General features: G+C 37.7%; 3 protein-coding genes across 4 annotated transcripts in view; 1 reads left to right on the top strand and 2 right to left on the bottom strand.

Annotated features, from left to right (window-relative positions):
• Window positions 1-19,325, top strand: part of Rudimentary (carbamoyl-phosphate synthetase 2, aspartate transcarbamylase, and dihydroorotase rudimentary) — a 22,868-nt gene extending 3,543 nt beyond the window's left edge. The window contains exons 7-26 of one of the 2 annotated variants that reach the window (XM_072011528.1): window positions 282-926; window positions 1,082-1,634; window positions 1,986-2,361; window positions 2,602-3,028; window positions 3,184-3,382; window positions 3,738-3,889; window positions 3,961-4,065; window positions 11,303-11,551; window positions 12,570-12,821; window positions 13,385-13,549; window positions 13,669-13,830; window positions 14,089-14,260; window positions 14,623-14,738; window positions 14,928-15,342; window positions 15,620-15,966; window positions 16,840-16,981; window positions 17,058-17,128; window positions 17,245-17,423; window positions 17,521-17,725; window positions 18,656-19,325. In XM_072011528.1, coding sequence (XP_071867629.1) covers window positions 282-926; window positions 1,082-1,634; window positions 1,986-2,361; window positions 2,602-3,028; window positions 3,184-3,382; window positions 3,738-3,889; window positions 3,961-4,065; window positions 11,303-11,551; window positions 12,570-12,821; window positions 13,385-13,549; window positions 13,669-13,830; window positions 14,089-14,260; window positions 14,623-14,738; window positions 14,928-15,342; window positions 15,620-15,966; window positions 16,840-16,981; window positions 17,058-17,128; window positions 17,245-17,423; window positions 17,521-17,725; window positions 18,656-18,856 — 5,133 coding nt within the window. In that variant the 3' untranslated portion in view covers window positions 18,857-19,325. Of the gene's footprint in view, window positions 1-281; window positions 927-1,081; window positions 1,635-1,985; window positions 2,362-2,601; window positions 3,029-3,183; window positions 3,383-3,737; window positions 3,890-3,960; window positions 4,066-11,302; window positions 11,552-12,569; window positions 12,822-13,384; window positions 13,550-13,668; window positions 13,831-14,088; window positions 14,261-14,622; window positions 14,739-14,927; window positions 15,343-15,463; window positions 15,553-15,619; window positions 15,967-16,839; window positions 16,982-17,057; window positions 17,129-17,244; window positions 17,424-17,520; window positions 17,726-18,655 lie in introns of those variants that run through there. The other variant, XR_011800849.1, reaches the window with a different exon arrangement.
• Window positions 3,307-10,105, bottom strand: LOC139991463 (uncharacterized). Its single transcript, XM_072011531.1, has 4 exons — window positions 9,703-10,105; window positions 8,389-8,687; window positions 6,521-8,307; window positions 3,307-6,152 (listed from the first exon to the last, which is right to left on the bottom strand). Exons 1-4 carry the CDS (start codon window positions 9,924-9,926, stop codon window positions 5,538-5,540), a joined length of 2,925 nt encoding a protein of 974 aa, XP_071867632.1. The 5' UTR covers window positions 9,927-10,105; the 3' UTR covers window positions 3,307-5,537.
• Window positions 19,294-25,836, bottom strand: LOC139991469 (uncharacterized). The gene is made up of 3 exons (XM_072011549.1): window positions 25,648-25,836; window positions 22,056-22,200; window positions 19,294-20,876 (listed from the first exon to the last, which is right to left on the bottom strand). The coding sequence occupies exons 1-3, from the start codon at window positions 25,703-25,705 to the stop codon at window positions 20,717-20,719; spliced, it is 363 nt and encodes a 120-aa protein (XP_071867650.1). The 5' UTR covers window positions 25,706-25,836; the 3' UTR covers window positions 19,294-20,716.

The raw sequence follows: 25,836 nt of genomic DNA, 5'->3' as shown, positions 1-25,836 counted from the left end.
AGAGAATCGCGAGTCTCGCGATTAATTCGGATGTGAGGTGGCGGATCTGAGAGTCCATCTTCGGCGATCTATACTTTCGGAAAATACAGATTCTTACACAGGCTATCGGTGCCTTTCGAAAGTACGATCTATTCATCGAGTTTTGAAATCTCACAGTTTATTCATTATCGATATTCGATTGATTATTCACTGAGAGAAGGATATTTATTGATTTTTCTGGAAATTGAAAAGTAATTATAACTATTATTATTTACATAATTTTCTCGAATAATTTACTCAAGGCATTAGATGCAGCAGAAAAATTGGGCTACCCAGTGATGGCTAGAGCAGCGTTTTCTCTTGGAGGATTGGGGTCCGGCTTCGCGAACTCCAAGAAAGAGCTACGAAACCTAGCGCAACAAGCGTTCGCTCATTCGACTCAATTGATCATCGATAAATCATTGAAAGGCTGGAAAGAGGTGGAATACGAGGTCGTTCGGGATGCGTACGACAATTGTATCACAGTTTGCAACATGGAGAACGTGGATCCTCTTGGCATCCATACCGGAGAATCGATCGTAATCGCTCCAAGTCAAACACTGTCTAATATGGAATATAATATGCTTCGGACGACCGCTATCAACGTGATTAGACATTTTGGAATTGTCGGCGAATGCAATATTCAATACGCGCTGAATCCAAACACCAAGGAGTATTATATAATCGAAGTAAATGCCAGATTATCCCGTAGCTCGGCATTAGCAAGCAAAGCTACTGGCTATCCGTTGGCTTATGTAGCCGCGAAACTTGCTCTTGGTATTCGTTTGCCGGATATCCATAATTCCGTTACAGGAAAGACTACGGCTTGCTTCGAGCCTAGTCTAGATTATTGCGTGGTTAAAATACCGAGATGGGATCTGAGCAAATTTCAACGAGTCAGTACAAAGGTATACACGTTAGACCAGTACATAAATTTGTGCAATTTTCTTCTTTTTTTTTTTTTTTTTTTTTTTAATGTAATTATTTAATGCAAGATGATGTTCGCAACTGAGCCAGACCATAGCATAAAAATTGAAAAACGACAAACTTAAAATGATTTTAGATTGGTAGCTCTATGAAAAGCGTGGGAGAAGTGATGGCGATTGGTCGCAAATTCGAAGAAGCTTTTCAGAAAGCGTTGAGGATGGTTGACGAGAACATCAATGGTTTCGACCCGTACGTGAAAACTCCTAATGACGAAGAATTGGAAAAGCCAACTGATAAAAGAATGTTCGTCCTTGCAGCGTCCATAAAGGCTGGATATACGATCGATCGATTGTACGAACTCACAAAAATAGACAGGTGGTTTTTGCACAAAATGAAAAATATTATCGATTATTATTTAGTATTGGAGAGCACAGATCATACAAAGTTATCGCACGAGGTTTTATTACGAGCGAAGCAAATTGGATTTTCCGATAAACAGATAGCGGCTGCGGTTAAGAGTTCGGAATTAGCAGTTAGAATACAAAGACAGGAGAGTAATATACGACCAATGGTCAAACAGATAGACACAGTTGCTGCGGAGTGGCCAGCGACGACAAATTACCTTTATTTGACATATAATGGCACCACACACGATGTAGAATTCCCTGGCGGATACACCATGGTTATAGGCAAGTAACGAAGAAGCTTAACCAAAAAATGGACAAAAAGACAGATTAAAATTCTTTTTCATGACCATAACGAAATGTTGCGTTAACGTAAGATTGACTCTTACTGAATTACTGATATAACTAATAACTAATTTCTTACAAATAGATAGAAAGAACATAACAAACTTTTGATACTATTAAATTATTTAGAATTATTTTTTAGTCGATTTTTCCTTGTTTTATCAAAAATGACTTTTTTCATATGGAAAGGGGAAGACGAATTTATCTATTAATAAAGCAGTTCGAGTGTCAAAAACAATTGGAGAATTGGGTATGTTTTTAATGAATAATCGTGAATAACATTTTCCTTAGGATCTGGAGTTTATCGAATTGGTAGCTCAGTAGAATTCGACTGGTGTGCAGTTAGTTGTTTGCGCGAATTACGAAACTTGGGGAGAAAGACGATCATGGTGAACTACAATCCGGAAACAGTTAGTACCGACTACGACATGAGCGATCGATTGTACTTCGAAGAAATATCGTTCGAAGTCGTGATGGATATTTACGATCACGAATGTCCGGAAGGAATAATTTTATCGATGGGCGGCCAATTGCCGAACAATATCGCTATGGATCTTCACAGACAACAAGCTAGAATTCTTGGCACTTCACCAGAATCCGTCGATGGAGCTGAAAATCGTTTCAAATTTTCTCGTATGTTGGATGGCATTGGAATTTCGCAACCCAGGTAAATCATTCTTAATGCAACTTATGACGAATTATTTTTTTTTTTTTTTTTTACGAAAATTATACAAAAATACACAGAATGCGTATAATTTAGAAATATGCGTATACAAAGTACGATGCATGTTATAATATTTAATCAATAAACGCGGTCTAGTTATCGCATTTCTAGTATTACTCGTACATAGTCGTATGAACTAAACGATTAAAGTATTAATCTAATATAAATATAATGATCGCTCAGGTGGAAGGAGTTGACCAACTTGAAGTCCGCGATCGAATTTTGTGAGGAAGTCGGCTATCCGTGTTTAGTGCGTCCTTCTTACGTATTGAGCGGTGCTGCCATGAACGTGGCCCATTCGCATAACGACCTCGAGTCGTATTTAAAAAGCGCCAGCGAAGTGAACAAGGAGCATCCAGTGGTTATATCAAAGTTTATTCTCGAAGCGAAGGAGATAGACGTCGATGCAGTTGCGTATGATGGAATTATTCTTTGCATGGCGGTATCAGAACACGTGGAGAACGCTGGTGTTCATTCGGGTGACGCTACTCTGGTCACACCACCTCAGGATATCAACGCAGAGACCTTGACGAAGATTAAAATGATGTCCAAGGCCATTGCTGCGTCTCTTGGCGTCACTGGACCCTTTAACATGCAACTGATCGCAAAGGTAAAATTTTTGAAAAGAAGTTTCCAAATCAGTATGAAATATTCGCGGCGATAGACTCGACGATATTCATTCGGCGGTATTTATAGTCAATTCCTCGAGGGAATATGGAAATGTTGAGGAAGAAAAATAAATGGTGACGTATCTTTTGTCGACAGGACAACGAGCTGAAGGTCATCGAGTGCAACGTTAGAGTATCAAGATCTTTCCCGTTCGTGTCGAAAACTCTGGATCATAATTTCGTAGCTATGGCTACGCGATTGATCGTCGGCGAGCCTGTAGATCCAGTGGACGTACTTGCTGGATGTGGCAAAGTCGGCGTTAAAGTGCCACAATTTTCTTTCTCGCGTCTTGCTGGTAAGCGCATAGCTTGTCGTCTTTAACGATGTCGTTCGTGCAACGCCACGAACAAAGTATCTTGCCACGGTATATTGTTCCTGCAAGACTATGCACGGAATATTTTGCGTTTATTCTTCGCTGTTTCCAATTGAATATCGCTTACTAGCTTTTGCCTAGATATTCCACGTCTATATCGATTTATAGCCATCTTTTACTTTCTGAAATCCTTTTTTAAAAAATTATTTTTTCAATAAGTGGCTTGTATTTCCTACATGCAACAAACCAAATGAAAAAGCCTTATGGTTCCTGCGGCACGTTAAGATATGCTTTCTCATAATATGAACCTGAAGAATAACGCTTTACGATTGAATAGGTGCCGACGTAATGTTAGGAGTTGAGATGGTATCCACAGGGGAAGTCGCCTGTTTCGGAGACAATCGGTACGAGGCTTACTTGAAGGGAATGATGAGTACCGGTTTTCATATACCACAGAAAGGCATCTTGCTCTCGATCGGAAGTTTCAAGGTATTTCATTCTGCCACGTAGAGATTTTATCAACGATTACCGCAATGTCCCAGCGTGGTTCTTGATTACAGCACAAAATGGAACTGTTACCTTCTATTCGTAGTCTTCACAAGATGGGTTATAAATTATACGCCAGCATGGGGACCGCAGATTTCTACACAGAGCACGGAGTAGAGGTAATGAGTATTCTCTATTAGAAACTTAAAATATATATTTAAATATTTACAGTTACAATTCATACGAACGTGTGTTAAGGTTGACTTAAAAGAATTTCCTAAAACTTAATACTAAGCGCTAATAGTTCGATATTTTCGTTACAATTAATGCATACGTTGCGTCGCTTTAATCGTTTAATTCTAATGCCTTTAACGCAACTGTCGCGTGTTCACTGTGAAATATACAAAGAGAAACGATAGATATGATCTACGTTATTCCACATTGATCTACATTATTAATTATCTCTTATCTGATATCGTTAAACCGCTGAGAACTGTAAGAATTCAGAGTTAGATTACTTAACTTAGAAATTTTTAACTTGGTTTAAATTTGCTCCTAATCTTATACAAAACTTATACAAAACGTTATAACAAAACGATAATATTCGAAAGTTAAAGTTAAGTCATTCCTAATGACAAAAAACTGTAGTTTCAAAAAACTGGAGCTATATTTTAGCATCAGCGAGTGTATTAAACGTCATTTTATCACGTTTACCCTGCCTGCTATAATAGAAATCTCCTTATTAGAAAGGAATCGTAGTTAATATTTGATTAACACTTTAGCTGTTACTAAAGTTGAATTTCTCTTCTGCAAATATGAAAATTCTATTAGAAGTAACTTCTAGATTATTTGAATGAATCGCGGTCAAAAATATACAAATGACTAAGTAGTATCATTACAATATCTAACGAAGACTAAAATTACATAGTTGAGTTAGTAATATTACCGGAACGATCGATGGACGCAACATATGCATAAAAGATAGCAGCGTAAGTGTTAAACAAATCGCCGATTAAACCATTAATCTGGACGTAATCAATCATAACGTAACAAATAAGACGAATAGGCAGTGGAGAAAATTGGTGAACTCTAATTACAAAGTGTGTCCCAGGTTCTTTATCGCAAAACGTAGCTACCTTATTCTGTGGATAAAAATAAAAATACACCACATAAAATCATAAGCGACGATATTGAAAATCCCAATTAGAAAATTCACTTTAGAATTTACTATTGTTTGTGCGCAATCGTGTTGCTACGAATAAACTTATGAAAATAAGTGAACTGTTTCTTGAGAATTGAACGTTAATCGTGTATACTTATGTAATGAAATTGAGAAATTGAGAAAAAGTGTAGCTGATCGGTTTAACAACCGAGAGGTTCGTTTATTTGTTATAGTTGTACTTATACAATACACTAACATCATTTGGTTCAAAGAAACCTGGGATACCCTAAGTAAACTTTCCGTTCTCCAATTAAGTCCAGATAAATGGAGTTCTACTTATGCGATTAATTTTTCTAGATAAGCAATTAAGAATCGCGTCCAATCATCTGTAAGTATAAATAACATTAAATAACAATAAATTACAGATTACTTGCAAAAAGGTTGAGAAATTTATTAGGTAACGAAGGAATTGGTTGTGCATGCTCGCTTCTAAATGTACGTGGATTCACTTCCTGAAAGTTTTTGGAGACGAAGAGTCGGTTTGTTTGGTCGAGGTTCGTCCATTTCCAATTTTGACACATGATTTTCGCTTATTGAACTTTGAGCGGCCACCTTATCATTCGTAACTTCTAAATTTAATTCGTTCGGTTCTTCGTAATGCCTTTCATGAACGATTACTTTAACATCTTGAACATTAACTTGTTTTTGCGGCAATTTCACGCTCGGCCTAGGAATTGGCTCAATGAATTTTTGGCGAACTTGATTCGACGAATTTGAGTCTTGCGTGAAACGATTGTTCAACGATCCAACGTATATGGGTTTCTTTGGATTTCTCTCCGGGGTATCTGGCGGTTGGTTTCCTGGTTTCGTAACAGCTACTTTCTTCCTGACAATTTTGATCTTGTCGCGATAAGCTAGCGCATCTTCCGTATATCTTTGTCGCTCGAAAAGTAATATGGATAGTCTGTCCGCGTGATCAAGGTACATCTTTTTCTGTCGATGTGCTTGATACTGATTACATCGTTCGGCAATTTGGATGAAATGCCGTATGAAGAAGCCTAAAAGAATGCACAACCTCGGCCCCTCCAAGTCGGCGCAACGAGTCTGTAAAAAAATGGAGACAAATAGAGTAATAGTTTCTCTATAATCCAGAGATCATCCTATATCATTGACAGATAAGATTAAGTATTGCGGAACACAAATAAATGAATAGTATTGTTCCTTATCGAATATACAGCGAAAAGTATTAATTACGTTGTCAGTCAAATCTTTTTCGAAAGAGTGCCTTGAGGTGAAAGAGTCCTTGATCAATAATAATTTAGAGGAAAAAGATATTTCGTGATATACATATGTATGACTCGAACACGTTACAACGAGTTACGTACGTCGTCGAAATAGAATATGTGTATTCGATGGCGAGTATTTTAGATAAAAGCGTCTGTAGAAACAGCTTATCATAAAATAGATCTTACAGCGATTTCGATGATAGAGTCGCTGGCTTTGCGAGGGACAATTAACGACCTATTGGTGACCAACTTGACGGATGATTTGTGTCCTTGTTTCTTCGACGTGTCCCAAAAGCCTTTCATATCGTATTTTTCATTTTGCTCGGTAGGATCTTCGTACGTTTGATACATCGAATTCGCAACGTGTTGAGTCAGTTTCGGATTGACCAACGTCAACGTGTCAGCCGTCAATATCTTCAGTAACATCTCGTAGTCCAACCGCGGGAAGAAATCGTTACTGTATCGAATATTTTCCATTGCATGAAAAACGTACATTATCGGATTCTCTGTGATACGTTTCAATTGCTTCTGCGTGTGCAGCAAATGTTCACAGGGTATCCTTTGAAAGAGATTCCTATTTTTGATGAAGTAATCGTTAAGCTTAGGTTCGTTTTGACTAATGTTGTGATACAGAGAATTCAGAAGCATTAACAAACACTCTCCCAATCTACTATCTGGCCATTTCGACGGGTTAGCGTTCTCTTCGATCAACCAGAATAATTTGTGCCTGATGTGAGCGGTGGTTAGACCGAACATAGTATCAAAAATAGGTCTGAGGAAAGTCTTGTGAAGCATCAGAGCGATCAAATACACTTGTACTTGGGCCTGTGTCATGCAGGTTTCAAGGTATCTTTCGGCTGCCGGGAACGTGAGCTGCCATTGCAGATCCTCGATGAGATTGCTATTTCCATTCCTCGGCACGAAGCCTTCCGGAACGACGTAGCATCCAAAGTCTTTAACCTTCTCCACGTCGCTGTTATTTGGCCAGGTATGTCGTGTCCTCTCCAGCCATTCTTGAGCGCAGATAGGCCACTCCAACCAAATTGCAGGGATGATCTCGTATTGTTCCACTGTACTGTGCTTCAACGTTTTGCCGATCATGATTTTGTCACAATAGAGCACGCATCCTTCTCGTCTGGTATCGTCCACGGATTCCTGATCAAAATTCAACGACTCTCCCAACCGATGTACAAACACTTTCATAAAGTGTTTCATAAACTCGGTGCTGCTTATATAAAACAAATTATAGTTGTACCGGCTCAAGGCCATTTTAATTCTTTGCTGTTTATGATCCAACTTCTGCATCTTCTCTGTTTTCGGATCGTAGAGATTCCCATCGGCCGTATACGTGACTTTCTTGAAACAACGACGCGGAAACTCTCCGCTCGTTATCCAACATTCGTCCAGCTCGTCGTAGCTAGAGCTCTGAGAGAATTTGGAGTTCCGACTCGGATTGCAACTGCTATCGCTGCTATATGCGTAATTGTCGGATCGATATCCAGAACTGTTGCTGCTCGTGGGATCTTGATTGTTAGGTCCTTGGATCTTTTGTCGCTGCACTTGTTTCTCCCATCGACGACTCCCTCGATTCAATAATTCCTCCTTCGTCTGTGGTCTTTTGTTCGAACGTTTTCTTTCTTCCGCATCGGAGGACCCGTTGTCGTAATCAGGCTCCTCTGTAATTTTCCTACTACGATTGGAATGTAAAAAGCTTTCATTCTCGACTTCCTCGTCACACAGATTAGGCAAAGATCTCGTATGCTTGAAGTTAGAGTTTTTAAGCATCTCTAGTTTAGATTTGCTAGAATTGACCGAGTGGACAGATAAATTCGATCGAGATTTTGGACCGTAAATGCTACCATCGCTGTATAGCTCGTCGTCGTCCTCTGCTATCGACGTTAGGTCCACGTCGTCTTCTCTCGTTGCTTTCCTCGACGCTATAAAGTTGTCGAGAACCTGCAGTTGCACATAACCTGCGACAATGTAAACGCAATTTTGTTTACCCCTCGAGTATTTTACCTTATAACCAGACTACGCCACGTATCGTCACCTACCTTGTTGGTTCGTTGGTTTCAACAATATGTTATATACAGTTGTATCGTTCACATTACTATAGTGTGACGGATAACCTTCTTCCATGATATCAATGTTATCGTGAACCGTGTAAATTCGAACCGGCTGCAAAGGTTCGATGGTTGGTCTAAAGGATTGTCGCATGGAAGTGAAACCGAGGTGACGAGCGATGTGTTCCTGAAGAATGTCCGGAAGCAGCACGTGCTTTTGAGGAGGCAAACGTTTGTTCATTTCCATCTCGCGCGAAGATGCCATAGTTTCCTTTACGTGCTTGATTTCTCTGAAAAACATCACTATGTATAAGATTTTATTTTCTGTTTAACCACTGATAAAATCGCATTATCACCAGTTAAAGTTATCGAGTTTGTCGTAATCGTGGCACCGATCGAGAACTAAAGATTCGCTTATTTGTTCGATTATTCGGAAGAATATTTTTTCAACATATACGCTACTGTTCACGAGTATCTGTACACTTTCTGCATTATTGCGAATACGTGAAATATATCTTTTACGTATCTTTATTTGCTCTTGCCTTCCGGCTTTGCGATTTACGTTCTGCAAAACGTACATATAAACGATAATGTTAAAAATATATAAAATATGCTTTCTCTTAAATAAAACCGTTTAATATATTTGAAGGGTTCGTAACAGGAACACTTCTCCAGGTGTGCGAACGTTCCCATTTTTTTTATTTTTTTTTTTTTTGTTTTTAAACAGAATATTCTCCGTGTTATGTAATTCTTATAAAAATATCTTTAATTACGTCACAGAAGAATTATATTTAATTGTATCAGCGAGTTATTTAATTGGTTGTTTAACCAATCGATCAATCTTCATTCGGTAATAAGTCAAAAGATTGGTCATTTTTTTTAGAATATTATTCCTATCGCGCTGTGAATGTAAAGCTTGCTGTTTGCGATGTGCTGTGTGAGGTATTTATTCGTTTGCTGTACGCTTCAAGGCGGCGACCAGTGTAAAACCATTTCTGTTAAATTTTGCTACTATTCATAAAATAGCAAAAATATGTGAAACAACGCACATCCACGTTTCATACACTGCACGCACGCGTCTCGGTGAGCTTAACTTCCGGTTCCGTAATGAGCTCCTTCGTTTCCACTTGTGTCTCGAGTCGATCGTATACAGGTAGCGGACATCGATGGAAACGATAATTAACGTTGATTAGTATAAATAAGAGGACAACGGCTGGATAAAGTTGCGAATTGCAGCCGATGTCCAGATACTTGAGAACGGTAGCGTAACACAATTAGCACGCGAACCTTAAAATGATATCTTACTCTTCGTAATTTCCAAAGAATTGGACGCACATCATGAGATTGTTCAATACGAACATCTCTGGATTCCTTTCGATAGATCTCCTCAAAATCATCAATTCCTGATCGTTGTATTCCTCGCTTTTTGTAGTCGAGTTCTCGCTACTTTGAAAGTTGTCGTTGCTGCCACGCTTCCTGTTTCCTTTCCCCCGTAACTTCCGTTTCATCTTCTGATTAGAGTTCCCCATTTTTAATTCTCACAGAAATTACTCTCTAAAACGATTGTTTATTGTAACTAGAAACTTCCTTCCGTCACCTTGCCCGACGACAAAACGTTATTCGTTGATTCTGACACTTTAACGGAGAATCAACGTCCGCGATCATGACGCATATAAGCCCGCAAAGAACACGTATTCACTCGTCGATGAGACAATAATCCAATCGTGAGGTACCACTGCCGATAAATACTTAGCTATCGTTATCAACAGACAACAGAATAGGTTTAATCGCTCGCTATCGGCTATCGACAAGTAAGCTGAGCGCGAACGGGTTTCCTACCCAACAATGTCACGACTTTCTTATATCATACGCGCGCTATGATTGGACAATGATTTTTCAACATTTCAAAGACCAAGGGTGTTAACAAGTCGAAACAAACATATCGTGATCTTAGATCGTTCGTATTTTCTCACAATTTCCAAACGATCATCGTCCTCGAAACCGAAGAAAAATGAAGACCTTCGCAGGTCTTCTCTTCTAATCGTTGTTCTTTTTTTACATTCAATTTCAAATATTTAGCCATCTTCCCGTAACAACCTGTAAACGATAGGATAGGGGAATTTTCAAATACTTCAACGTGTATATCGAGAAAAATGCTAAGATAGGAGAGTTTAATCAAGGAGAGCCACACGTTTAGTGAATTGTTTCCGCTACGTTTATTTCCTAATTACTTGAAGTAACCGAAATTATGCAAAATTTCTCCTGTGCCTATATTTATTACAACATATGTAACACACGTATGCATAAAAGCGGAATAAATTTATATTACGATGAAATACGACAAAAGTTTTCTAGAGTTTTTCAGTAAACGTAACTTACACGTGTCCTAATAGCTATTAGGGGTAGTTGTATATAAAAAAAATCGGTCGAATGACTCGTATTATTCCAAAATACAAGATATTTTAATAAAAACGTTTTATTATATATAATGCGATAAGTGTCATAGATAAAAATATACTAAGAGGAAGATTGATATATCTAATCTTAATGCCGGATAAAGTGCCGATCGGAATAATTGCGAATGAATTCTGATAGATTTTATTGAATATATTCGTCAATCTTAAACAGTGGATACCATGTATTTTTCATATTGATATATGTGCTTAAATTCCCGCTGAAGTATATACATTTCTAACTCTGATATAATATTCGCTTATCACAATTCGATATCGTTTCAGAAATTCGGTGTAACTCGTGGTATGTATTTTAAGTTTATCGTCGCATAGATACGTTAAAATACCTATCTCAAGAATGCGATAAGAAGAATTTATTGGGCAAAAAAAAGTTTGCAAGAAAACAATAATCCGACTGAATAAAGGAACTAATAAATGTTTTTAAAAAATAGGTGGAACCTGTTCAATGGACTTTCGAGAATATCACTGTCGACGAAGATTCCAGCCCCAGTGAACTTCGACACTTGGCTGATTTCCTTTCGAAGAAACAATTCGATCTCGTCATTAATTTGCCAATGAGAACCGGCGGGGTGCGTCGTGTTTCCAATTTTATGACGCATGGTTACAGAACCAGAAGACTTGCCGTCGACTATTCCGTTCCTTTGATTACAGATGTTAAATGCGCGAAATTACTCGTCGAGGTAAGTAGAAACTTTCAGTATTCTCTCCTTGTAACTGGATTTGATACACAGATTGAAATCGTTTAACAAACGGGCAAACACTTTCAAGCGATAATTCATTTGCAGCGAGTCGCAAGACGAAATAACGAACATATCGCTGACTAAATATGCTTTTCTGTATAAAAACGACGATCTTCGATTCTCTTTTAAAACAACGAATTTGTAATATATTTATGCAAATATATTTTTATAAATATCTACGAACGTGGAAATAGAATTTAAGGAGATTTGATCCAGTTACAGATGTATTTAAAACGATAAAAAAAAAAAGAATTGAAATATAAAAATTGGAATATCGTAACCATATCAAATGCTCGTAAATAATAATAGTTGATTATAAAAACATTGGTTTTAGACCCTATGTTAGCTTCGCTCCGTTCGTTCAGTGTTACCGGTTCTTAAATCTCTTAGAACTCATTTTTAACACATTCTGTGTCTTATCGCCGAATAACTGTAGTCACGATATCAAACGAATCTTACGGATTAATGAAACATGAAAAATATTCTTAATGTTTGATTCAAACAGATACTTACACGTTTACATCGTATATCTGTAACAATATTTCTGTCACGGTGTTATTATATATGAATTAAACAATAGAAATTGAAATACGCGTGACTCGCAAAAGTATTTAAATAACAATTATCGATAATTTCTACGAATATCTTTTCACTACTGCTTATCTAAATCTCATAATCTTATAGTTTTACTTAAAGCAGCTACTTATTGCACCACGATAAGCTGTGTTTCTTTGGAATCGTGAAAAACAATAAACAATAAAAAAAAAAAAACTTTATTCTAGTCCATTTTAGTGTTAATTATATTCATGAAAATATGAATTTTTCATAAATATCCGTAGTCAGATTATTAGAAATTCACGATTATTTCTGAATATTTATGAATGCTTGTACAACGATATAATTGATACAGTCATCGACAACTGACGTAACAATGAACGTTGCTTCTTCTATTGCGTAGGCTATGAGAATGCTCGGTGGACGTGCGCCTCGTATGAAGACTCATACGGATTGCATGTCATCGCGTACGATGATTAAACTTCCTGGTTTAATCGACATTCACGTACACACACGCGATCCTGGAGCTGTTTACAAAGAAGATTTTGCTTCTTGTACCGCCGCTGCTCTCGCTGGCGGTATCACGATGATCTTGGCGATGCCTAACACAAATCCTGCTGTGATCGATCATCAATCCTTTGCCCTGGCCAAAGAAGTAAGAAAATAATATCGACTTCCTCTCCGTGCCAAGGGAATACACCACTCTGACGATTTAAAGAAAAAAAATCCAAATCCTTTTCTTTTCCTTTCAGTTTCCTGGAATTTTTATATATATATATATATATGCAATATTATGTCAAAAGTCGATTTATCAGATATCGAAGCACTGACAAGGTTGTAAGAATAAATATGCTATAAGGAAACAGATTAGAGGAGAATGTTATCGCAAAACTTATCTTATATTTTTATTGAAATTCTGTTCTTTGACCTAGCTACAGCCAAGTACTCGGACGTACGTGTCCGATTTTTTTCAAATCTCGAAGGTATATCTTGAACTACGTTTTCTACGAATTTTACGTCACCGAGAATAGTTTGTTATACTTATAATGTTTCATTAATTTCCATTAATAGAAAGAAACGGAAAAATAGGAAATTCTGCAAAACGCGCCCCATAGTTGCTGATGTATTGTTTTCGATATTAATCAGAGTGATGTACTTCCTCTAGAAATCTCATAAATTTAATACGAATGGAACGCGTGTATTCTTTTTGTCTGGCAGCGTGCAGTTTTGAACGCTAGATGCGACTATGCGATTTACGTTGGTGCCTCGTCCGATAATCACGATATAACAAGCGAATTAGCTCCATTAGCAGCTGGTCTTAAAATGTATCTTAACGAGACGTTCACGACTCTTCGATTGACCGATCTCACGGTGTGGGTTAAGGTAAGTCAAGTCTCGTGGATCGGATTCATATGAAAAATTATACGCGCAGAGATTCTGTACTTTTCACGTACGATTCCTAGATATGATTCTTCGGTTATCCATAGTTTCGTTGATTTCAGCATTTCCAAAATTGGACAAAGAAATATCCCCTTTGCGTTCATGCCGAGGGCCAAACAACAGCTGCGGTTCTTTTACTGGCTGGTTTGCATAACAGACCGATTCACGTGTGTCATGTAGCTCGGAAGGAAGAGATTCAAATAATACGCGCAGCCAAGGAAAAAGTAAGCTATTTTTACCAACTTATTTATTATTTCTACGTATCAAAAATAATATATCATGACTGCCATTATCATTATCGAGATCTGTCAGAAAGAGATAGAAATCAGTAAAAAAAAAGTATGTGAATTTCAAGATAGAGGACAATTTTCTAACTATACGAACATCAAACGATCCGAAGGTGTAAGACATTACTCTGATGATTATCGGGACAATTTTTATACGTTTCTTAATTACATTTTCCATATACATATTTTTATCAGGGAATGGCTGTTACTTGCGAAGTGTGTCCTCATCACTTATTCCTATGCGAGGAAGATCTTGGGCGTATAGGTGCTGGTCGAGGTCAGGTGAGGCCATTGTTGGGGACCAAAGAAGATCAACAAGCCCTTTGGGACAATTTGGATATAATCGATTGTTTCGCAACAGATCATGGTTTGTTTTATTTTATTAGCGTCTTCTCTGATATTGTCTTACTATTCTATTAAAAAAAAAAAAAAAAAAAAATGCAATTTGTAACGCAAATTTAAGTCATCCGTTTCACCGAGATAATTTCTTAACGCATAAATGGCCTTCGATGAATCTGTAAACGAAAAAGTTGTAACAGCTTCGTTGTAAAAAATCTTTTGATCTAGGGACTGATAATTCTTATAAGTGTCGGATTACAAAGTCGATTAGTTATTGGAAAAGTGCGTTAAATTACGTGGAGATCACTTGTACATATTAGATGTGCGATATTTTGAAGAGGTTCTATTCGAAGAAATAGTTTTGTTAATCGCGCGTTTTCCATATTCAAGCGCCGCATACCGCGCAAGAGAAATCGGGCGAGAAACCGCCACCCGGTTTTCCTGGACTCGAGACGATGCTTCCGCTTTTGCTCACTGCAGTTCACGAAGGAAAATTAACAATAGAGGTAATCGAAATCCATCTTAAAAGCTTTACGATAATAACTCGAGATCTCTATCGGGGTACGTAATATCGTATGAACACATTCTTTTTTAATGTTCCATTATTACGAGATAAGAGGTATTCGTATCTTGTTGGAGAAAATTCGTTATAATCTTTGTCGATCAATACCGAGCGTAAGAAAAAATCTTTTCAGGATATGGTAGACAAACTGTATAAAAATCCAAAGAAGATCTTCAATCTGCCGGATCAGCCGAATACTTACATCGAGGTCGACCTTGACGATGAATGGGTGATACCGGAAGCGATGCCTTTCAGCAAGTCAAAATGGACACCTTTCGCAGGGATGAAAGTTCGTGGATCGGTTCATCGCGTAGTGCTTCGTGGAGAAGTCGCCTACGTCGAAGGCCAAGTTCTGGTGAATCCTGGTTTTGGCCAAGATATCAGAGAGATGCAAGCGAAGATGAAAGCGCAAACGATTATGAATGCTCCGGTCGTTGATGTAATATCTCACAGTCGACCTAATTCGGCGTTGGATGGGCTTTTGTCGCCGAATTACGAAAAGTACAACGAACGGATGATAACGGACATGTCGGAGGAAGAACAAAATGGTATGGAAATCCGTTTCGATGGAAGTATTACGCGTCTTATGCCTGGAGAAACGCTTTTGGAAAGAATGCTCTACTCTGCTTAGTTAAAACGTCCTATCTAGAGTTGTTTTCATATTCTAAGATATGTTGAAGCTAACGAAGGATTATTCTTTGCTTTAATGGCTAAGAATGGGCATATTGTTATAAATGCTATCTTCCGAGCGACGAACGGTACAGATTACTTTGTTCCGTAGCGAAATTTCAAACGATTTCTTCATTTTTCGTTTATTCGTTTCAGAATCATACGGACATCTGTTGCAACCGATATCGCACAAGGTGTCGAACGTTCACTTTGCCGTGGACGTAGATTCCCGCGAGCACACGAAGCTTCAAACGGTTCAGCAACGCACCATCTCGCCGCTTCCTATTAGCAACGCGACGAAATACAAGAGCGACAGTAATCCGAATCTTTTATTGACTTCTGTGTCGACGATTTCCACGACTCACGTTAGTCACAATATAATTGGACATAATATCTTGACCGTGGACATCTTCAACAAAGAATTGCTGAAAGACATTTTCAATTATGCGGAAATTCTTCGCGGCGCTGTTAGGAAAGAACGACATTTGGATCACATTCTACGGGTAAGAACGCAGGCGTAATTTCGAAACTAAGATCCTATCCTATCCTATCCTATACTAAGACAGGTGATTTTTTAAATAATATCTTCTTGAATGTGAAACGCAAGCGAACGAGGTCGAAGCTTTATCTCTTTGGTTTCTAGATAAAAAAATTGCTATAAAAAAAGGAGAGCAGGAAAATCAATAATATAAGAGAAGAAAAGAGATATTTTCATACGCTATCTGAGCAACTTCTTAGCAATCCTAATAGATCTTATCGAATCGTACGTAACATTCTCAATGCTGAATGGTTCCATGAATTTGCGATACCATGATGAGCCGATTGTGCGGATGTTCAAGAAATAGAATCTAAACAAAAATTTATTTCAATCGCTAAATATTCTTCGTATATCATACTTTCGATATCTTGTATATTTTTACATATCATATGCATTCTGTGCGTGTTTACGCTTTCGAATTTCGCGTAAATGCATAAAAATGCGCAGTCTAGTGATGTGCGAACGATGTATGGACACTGTCACTCTAATAGACGATAATGAGCATTCGGTATTCATTCTATGCGTATCGCGATACGCGTGACAGAACTCTTACTGTACAGGGAGCAATGTTCATACAGCGACGAAACATCGTTCTTGGCCGGATGTATCAATCATGTATACCTACCCGCGAATAGATATCAATTCTGCCACGTGTAATTCAACGAATGATAAAGTATCATCTCCCTACATAATACGATGGATTGCTGAAACGTGTATGGAACGTACGTGCGACAGAACACGCTCGCATCGCTGCATCGAGCATCATGCACCTTGCATCGAGCCTAATTCGTCCCATCGCTTTGACGATAATCTTACGTTGATTATCGGTTCTGCACAGGGAAAGGTGATGGCGTCCATCTTCTACGAAGCCAGTACGAGAACATCTTGCAGCTTCGCGTCTGCGATGGAACGACTCGGAGGTCGAGTGATATATATGGATGGTTCAACGTCGTCGGTAAAGAAAGGAGAAAGTTTGGAAGGTTTGCGATCACGCGTGATAAAGAGCGAAGGTTGGAGCTCGTTCTACGATGAGTTTGACACGATGATTTGTTACAGATTCGGTAGCGGTGATGGCAGGCTATGCGGACGTAGTGGTTCTTCGACATCCTGAACCTGGCGCCGTTTCAGTAAGTTAATCTTCTATTTTCCACGTATTCTATTCGAACTTAAATTATTTCAGTCTCCTTCGGTTTAAGTTATTTGGAAATAAATGCGCTTATTATTATAAATGCTTCGTGTTCAGAGAGCTGCACAACACTGCAGAAAACCTTTATTGAACGCCGGCGACGGTGTTGGGGAACACCCAACTCAAGCGTTACTCGATATTTTTACGATAAGAGACGAGATCGGTACCGTGAATGGCTTAACGATCACTATGGTGGGCGATTTGAAACATGGTAGAACAGTCCATTCGCTGTCAAGGTGAGACGTCGCGCGTAAATTTTACGAATCTATTATTAATCCATTCGATTTACGTTTCAATCAGCGATAACCTTCCAACAATCGCTTCGTGTTACAGATTGTTGACCTTGTACAATGTTGAACTTCGTTACGTGTGCCCTCCTGGCCTTGGTATGCCTGACCACGTGGTGAAGTACGTGTACGAACGCGGAATAACGCAGGAACAATTCAGCACCCTCGAGGACGCTCTTCCCGACACGGATGTCCTTTACATGACACGCATTCAGAGAGAACGTTTCGCCACACAAGAAGAGTATAATAAAGTAAGTAATCACGTAATGAAAGTTTTAACTAAAAAAGGTCGCTAGATAAAAATCCAACGTACGAAATCAGCGTGGGATTCGGTATTGGAAGGTTGGATTCAGGTGTCCTACATTCACACCTGTTGCCTTGTTTCCGCCAAAGCTTAGTTTCTCCACGTATCCCATGCTACGTATCGAAAGGATCTTTAGGGATATGCGAGGAAAGATTTGTAATCCCGACACTAGTTGCCTTTTACATGGTTTGACTGGATACGATAAATTAGAGACGCTCGCGCTAACTCGAAACCGAGAGCTACTTAGCTTAGACTAGTTTCTGTGTAGGAATTATATAAAAGGCAGATAAAATAATTGGTCAGAAACGAGCATTACATAAAATGTCCACGATTGAAACATGCAAACCGTAATACCGCGTTAATCTTCCAGCTGCAGTTTCACCTACAGTACATCTACAGCGATCCCTGTTCCGTATCTATCGTTAATCTTGCAAGACAATTCGATTATTAAATGCGACCTCGATCAAGGCCTTGTTATCAAGATAAACTTATTAGTTGTTACTTAAAGAAGAGAAAGATAATAGAGCGTTCATAAGATTAAGTTTCTTGCACGAAGAGATATTTCTTTAGTCGTGAGATTTGTGTATCTCGTCAGAGCATTAGAAATCACGAAGTATCGTTCGGATTAGTAAACTTAATTAAATTCGAGTCTTTTAAATTCCAGTAATACGATTCTAGTATCTAATCATAAACATAATAAAAATGCAAGACGTTCGATTAACGGGGATAAGAGTAGAGATTTAGAGGAATAATTCAGGTAGCAATAAATAAGTTACTTACTGAATTAATCTGTACGGGGCATTAAAAGCGTTATTTTGGAACAAAACGAAACGTCGTGTCACGCTCGCTAACTTATTAAATGCTCGTATTTTTACAGGTTTGCGGTCATTTCGTAATAACTCCGCAATTGATGTCTCGCGCGAAGAGGAGGATGGTAGTGATGCATCCCTTGCCACGAGTGAACGAAATCAGTACAGAATTTGACACGGACCCACGTGCCGCGTACTTCCGGCAGGCTGAAAACGGTGTCTACGTTCGAATGGCTCTTTTGGCAATGGTCCTTGGCCGTATGTGGTGACGCATTCCAGGATGAAAAGCAAAGTTGATTTAATGGGTCAAGATCGATTCGGTCTTAGAAATATAAGCAATAACGCAGGAACCTGGAAAAAACAAACAAGACGATGCCAATCGCATTTCCAATTAGACTGTGATTCGCATAATACGGTTTTATTATCAACCAATATTTTTATATTTTCATAGATACGGATTCAGATGATATATATATATATATATATATGCTCTCGTTGACTCGAAATAACAAACCGTTATACATGTTCATTCAGATTGCACGATAAGCAGGCAATGTCTTTTTATTAAACGTTGGTGTAATTCGATAAGAATGCGTTTTGATAAAAGTTTATCTCTACGTAAGACTTTTACGAAGACAATGAGGTTTTACATCACACGATTTCCACTGTGTCCTTGTATCATTGTATATGTGCCTGACCACACAAGTGCAAGATAATAAAATCATTTATTTTTGACAATAGATTTATATACATTTATCCTTCCGTATGTACACGTAATATGCGTATAAATAGATAACTGGTCTAAAAGTAATATACAATTTTTATTGAGTACTCTGGCGTAAACAGGTATCGTACAATTATTTGATAAGGGAATGTATTCGTGATTAACGTCAATATTTCCGACGAATTTCTTAATCACTGATCGATTTACGAAGCATCGACGAAATTACTGTGTTGTTACAAGGCCGAACGAATGACTAGACCTTAGCAGAACGCTTGACGATAGTGCACGAATATAAACACTCGTATTCCATACAATTTTATTCGACTCTGTACGATTCGATTGGCGATAAAATGTGTTCATAGTGATTTGCAAAATTGTTTTAAAGCTTATCCTAGAAAGACTTCCATGATTATATCGTATGTATTATATTAGTGATTTTGAAATTTTATTATCAGTCTAATGAATCACAATTGTCATGATTATATCAAACTAGATCATATCAATCGTCAAGATATTTACCGCAAACATATGTTTGTTTAAAAATTAATATACAGCATGAATAGTCTTAATGAATAGTCTTAAATATATAATAAGCGTTAAAAAGGACCGATTAAATATTTAGACTTATCATTATAATAGACATTTGTCTGTTTAAAATTTATGTCAATCTCTGTGAACTCTGTAAAACATATACTTGTATAAAATATCTCGTAATTTTTCTTTCGGTTTTATTTTAAACCTCATCGATATAATCATGATAGCAGAGTATCATTACGACGCCAATGAAATTTCAAAATGTTTCATATAACGCACGTGATATTATATTAGTAAAAGATGTTTGTTAGTGTTCGAATACTTTCGTGAGCCACTGCACATACCTTCGTACGGGTTCGAATTCGCATTTTTTCGTATCTTACGATTCCAAGATTAGACGATCGAACGAATAGTATTTAGTAATTCGAGCAATCACCGAGATTCTACGTGTAACGTATCATCGACTTCAAAGTTCTTTAAGAAATTGTTTCTTACGTTTCCTCCTCGCGAGAGAAAGCTTTGCAGAGCAGCCACGATAAGAGATCGATGCGATCGAAAGATAAATAGAAATATGTAAATCACAGTTATGCGGATGACGTCGAACGATCAATGAACTTCTTCGATTGCTACGCACCGTTTGCAAAATTTTCTCGCGTCCCACTCCAAGCACGATAAGCCCGCTCCATCCGCGTTTAATCAATGCGAACACCGACGTCGTCCTGGTGTATCGCGAAATTTCTTTTCGTCCATTTTTGATAATTGTTACCTGCCATTATCCTGAAAATCGCTTGCTCCCGATCTGACGACGAAGTTCGATGAAGATTACCAATGGCTGTCATTCGCGTTGGAGATGGACGTATCGCAAAAGGTGTCAGACTATGGCATCGCGCGTTCTTAAGTCAGCGTCACTGGCACCGGTTGGGCACATATCCGCTGCTAAAGATTTCGCGTCCTCCTTTTCGCTCTTCCTCGTTCGAGATAACGGTGGCATCTTCAATTTCAGTTTCTTCTTCTTTAAAACGTTCTTCTTTCTGCAACGAAATGAAATGATCGGTCGTTGCCTTATTTTGCCGACGGGTACACCGAATTCTTGTACATTCGCGAGGAAATTTGAAAACGTAAATACGCGCGGGATATAGAAGAATATGCGAAATGTCTGAAAGTATAAAGTTTTCTATGATATTCGGTAGAAAAAGGGGAAGTTCCACTTTTTTCTAATAAGCTATTCCTACATTCGTAAAAATATGAATTTGCATAAAAATATCTGCGCAGCTCGGTAATAAGACGACGTAGGGTTATTCGAGTAGGTAAAATATTTGGGTCAAGGTGTACGTATATATAACGATGAAAAAAAAAATATTAGCACAGACCAGCTTATTTTGTCAACTTCTGCGTGAATTGCTGAAACAGAGCACGTTTTATTCGATTTTTCGCAAAGTATAGAAAGCAGGCGTTGGAAACAGTTATAACATCGATTTTACTTCCTAAAACAGTTATGAGCCTTCATCCGGAATAATTCTTTGTAACGAAGTAGGAAATTTTTGTTTAATTAGAATTTCTACGACGGTTCTTATACCGTTCCTAGACTATTTATTATAAAGACATTACTGTAACAATTTTAAGTTGATCGAAACTTTTCGCCAAAACTAATTCCTTGTATATGTATATTTTTTATATAGTTTTATTACTCTTAATGATCCTGCAAGATTATTTATTGTTTAAAATGATTATCATAAAGACCACGCGCATAAGAAACTGCAAGCTCCTATTCGAATCTAAAATTTGGTTTGTGCGCCGATAATTTTGCTCGTCGTTGTATAAGCAATCTGTCTTGTAATTCGCAGATTCGGTAATAAACAATTCTTAAGCGATCTACATTTGAAAATAGACCACTTTTCTCGTCGTTAGTGACGCGATAAACAGTGAAATACGCCTTACACAGCTCATCCGCTGCCACCTCGATCTCTACGAGGATATAACTTGTACTCGTCAAAAAGGTAGGAAATTTGTCCGACAGATACGAATATTCTGAATTTTATAATCTTTGTATAATAACAACTTCGTGATAATTCGGTATGCGTATATTACTTTATCCCTAAGTTGTTCGTTGTTTATTTTATTAATTTGTTTTGCATAATGTCTTCTCAAGTAACACTACCTTATGCTGAAACATTGTTAAAGAAGAAACGATATTCGATACTTTTACGTACTGGTGTTTGCAATCGATGAAAATTCCCATTGAAAACAGTACCACTATAGCTACTATGATACCGATCACCACTACCACCAGTGTTACTATCGCGTCCTCTTCTTCGGGAGTAAAAGGCTCCTCTGTCGTTGACCACGACACTTCTCCTGAAACACGAAATACGTTCCTGAACGTTATCTCGAATAATTCATTCGCCTAATTATATTCTGCAACGAGAAACTGTTGATATATATATATATATATATGCTATCTCCTTCTTGGTATAAAACAATCTTCTGGAGTCTTAAGAATTTATTCTCAGATAGATATCAAGTATTATATTCTTTTTAATGAACGGAAAGCGAACTCCGTATGGTATCCATGCGAATTAGTGGAACCTAAGAGAATTAAAAGAATCTTCTACCTGGAAAGGAATTGCTCAAAAAGTTTACAGACCATTTCGTGCCTACCTGGTGATAATTGCTCGAGTTACATAAATTTCCGGTCAACGACCGAACAACAGTACCGCGAGGTTCGATCGTTGCAACACACGCGTATGAACAAGCGTTGCTGGTGTATTTGATTTTCACGCGATAGATGCGCATTTGGACATAGGAAACGAGGATAAGAGATTTAACGATTCGACGCGATTGACGTCACCGCGCGCCTTCCGTTCCTGGGAAGAACTTGTGGATGACGTCTTTTCGGGCACGTACGCCACCCTGATCACATTCGACGACTGCAGTAAATGGAAGGGTCGGGACTGTCCATTGAAACCCAGCCAGACGACTTCCATACGGGAATCTCATGTTAAAACTATTCCAAAGATACCATTATCGCGTGTTTGCTACCACTTATAAGTATTCGAACTTATAACAACAGCATGAGTAAGGCACATTACGAAGAAACATGATAACAAATTAGTGAGAAATATGAAACATACAGAAGCAAATATAATAACAATTTAACGAGAAACTAATGGCCAAAGCAATATTTGTTATTTTCTTGTAGAATAATGAATACATATCGTTTGGAAGTCATCTAAAAAGATCGATGAGCAAGTATATCGAAATTTGAAACGCATTCGATCATATTCGATCTATATTTCGGATAGAATCGTAGGAGACGTTAGAAGGTATCGTGTCGAAGAATTCTGGAGTGTATAAATTAAATTTGCAACTTGTTTTGCGATAAAACTGCATAATAAGAAAGCACGGATGATTGATGAAATAATCGTCTCCACAGATACGTAAATTTGCCAGGCGGCAAGATTACGAAAGAAATTTACTTCCTATAGTTTCGAAACGACAACTCGTTTATGATAAATATGTTATTTGTTCGTGATCGTATTGAGAAAAAGTGAAAAACGGCATGAAAAGACCTCTTTGTCGCTGTTATCCCTATCGCGTAATTTTCTTCTCTCCGAACTTAACAGCCTGACTGCGTGAAAACTTAAACCACGTGTACCGAAGAAAATCAATCGATATTCAGATTATTTCACAATTGAATTCGCGACGTATCAATTACGATAAATTAAATTAAAGAGATTACGACCGTAATATGTGACGTATTTTCCCAATGGAAATGGTGTTCAACGCCCCGTGATTAAATACAAGAGGCGTATAGTAAAACGCATTGATATCGACGTTCTAGATAAGCAAATACGTAAAAAGTTACGTGTCATTAATAAACGGAACGGTTTACGTCTCTGTTTGATTTTACGAACCTACTCTTAAACGAAGAAAGTAATTGGTATATTTATATTTACTTCGTGTATTTCGTTGAAATGCTTTCGCTTATTACGCATTATCATTAAGTGCTACAACGATCGTGATAATAATTTTCGTCGAAACCTAAATAGCCTGATCGTATAACAGCTATTAAATTTGTGCGATCACGACAAGTTAACAAAGTCTGAGATTTTATCGGCACCTGTACGTACCAGCGCCAATCCTTCCTCCAATACCACGATCTTTAATGCTCATACACGTACATATAGCGTATCCATGATTTTATTACGAGCAAATATTTGCATGCTTTTCTGCTACTAACCCGATTAACTTTTTCTTTTTATTATGTCAACCTACATAGATCTAATGGAAATATTCTCTCGTAAGAGATTGATCATTTTAGAAAATGGAGCTGGACGTTGATTTACGATAATTCGTAACGATATTACATCATATACTTTCGTTTATGACAGTTAACAAATTGTTCCTTTATTGAAACAAATATTTTGTAATTAGTGGAAACATATATCTTGCGAACGCTGTCTTCTTTTACATTTGCTTTTTACATTGGAATTTATTGTTATTTGTTGTTCGTATTATTTATCAATCGTCCTGTTGCGATGTAATAAACCTATAGACTGCATTATTTGTTTCTTGAGAATCGAATTTTAATCGAATAAAGGAATATCGCTTATACTTAGGCGATTAAATTATCATTAAATTAGATTTAAGAAATTAACAGGATGCCAAGTTGTTCGGTTTAGCTTCGGAGAGATGCTCGAACGATCCTCGAATTCCACGAAACAGCGGAATATTAGCGCGAATCGCTGTACATCGACGTTGATTTAAAGCAAATAGCTAGCCAGAGAAAGCATCGATACCGATACAGTTCGATCTCGTGGTTTAACTAGTTTTTGCTTTACAACTGTGAGAGGAACGAGGTATCCAACTAGAAAAACCGGAACAATTTTTTACACGCATACGCTTAACTACATTTTGCCCTTTGCACGGTCCCTTGCCTTACGTGGAAGAATGCGAACGAAAGAGAAGCGACGTGCCACCTGTTGAGTTTCGCCAATGAATTCGCACAGGGTTTAGAGTAATTTTTTAGAAAGTACGGAAGAAATCCGAGCAGTTGACTTCGAGCTTTTCATTTTCAACGTGTCATACGATTGGCACCGTGTCGTATTATAATTAGATTAAATATTTACGCGAAAATTCACATTTTTCTTAATACAAATAGGAAAGAGGAGTCTGAACAAAAATTTATTTCATCTCCTAAACGCTGTAACGTGTACTTTGAATATTTTGTATATTTATATACACACACAGATATATATATATATATGTACTTTGTATTTCAAATTGTTCAGTTTTTGTTCCAGAAGGGATCTAAGAGAATTTTAACCGGCTTTGGGCATAAAGCCACGACAAGTAAAAGAAAATACAATACAACGAACAAACACCTGTTATATAGCGATATAATAAATTTCTTGAAAATAAGTATTCCTCTCAGAATATAAAGTGAAAGATCCATTTACTTGGAAACTTTTGCACATCACTGTGTATTATATAGATTTCTACACCTGCGAAAGGCGCATAAATATTCACAGTCTAATTATTTATACATCCTTTGCTCTATTGTATATACTTGTTCCTTCTTCCCCTAATATACCGATACACGTAATGAGCACTGTTCATGAGCACTGTTCAAGTTTCTATTATCTCCTACCAATTCCTATCGATCCCTATCGATTCCTAATAATACTTCGATTTATCAGGCTTGTGCAGCCACATGTGGCAAATGTGGCAAAATGTACAGGACACGTACAATATAACTCATAGGTAGAAAAACGCGAATCCTTATTATTTCAAATAAATTACCTTTCGTTGAGGACTCGAGCCTGATACTGTCATTGATACTCCTAACGCGTACCCCCATAATGATCGAACTATTCTTCTGTTATTTCACCTTGTTCACGGAGAAGCGTTCGGAATCGTCTATGAATCGACCGGTTCGAAATCACGAAGTAAACTGTCGACCACATGCCTTGAGTCGAGCAATACGCTTGG

Source organism: Bombus fervidus, chromosome 10 (genome assembly GCF_041682495.2).
Source record: "Bombus fervidus isolate BK054 chromosome 10, iyBomFerv1, whole genome shotgun sequence".
NCBI classification, from domain to species: Eukaryota; Metazoa; Arthropoda; class Insecta; order Hymenoptera; family Apidae; genus Bombus; species Bombus fervidus.
The sequence above is the reverse complement of the archived record's forward strand: the minus strand, read 5'-3'. Positions and strand labels throughout refer to the sequence as shown.

What these genes read in the sequence shown, in the direction of transcription:
- LOC139991469 (XM_072011549.1), bottom strand. Translation starts at nt 25,705, where the DNA reads ATGGGGGTACGCGTTAGGAGTATCAATGACAGTATCAGGCTCGAGTCC. An exon ending in GCTCGAGTCCTCAACGAAAG is followed by an intron (nt 22,201 to 25,647) that starts GTAATTTATTTG and finishes TTCGTGTTTCAG; the next exon opens with GAGAAGTGTCGTGGTCAACG. An exon ending in TTCATCGATTGCAAACACCA is followed by an intron (nt 20,877 to 22,055) that starts GTACGTAAAAGT and finishes ATTTCGTTGCAG; the next exon opens with AAAGAAGAACGTTTTAAAGA.
- LOC139991463 (XM_072011531.1), bottom strand. Translation starts at nt 9,926, where the DNA reads ATGGGGAACTCTAATCAGAAGATGAAACGGAAGTTACGGGGGAAAGGA. An exon ending in TTCTTTGGAAATTACGAAGA is followed by an intron (nt 8,688 to 9,702) that starts GTAAGATATCAT and finishes GATGTTTTTCAG; the next exon opens with AGAAATCAAGCACGTAAAGG. An exon ending in GAAACCAACGAACCAACAAG is followed by an intron (nt 8,308 to 8,388) that starts GTAGGTGACGAT and finishes ACATTGTCGCAG; the next exon opens with GTTATGTGCAACTGCAGGTT.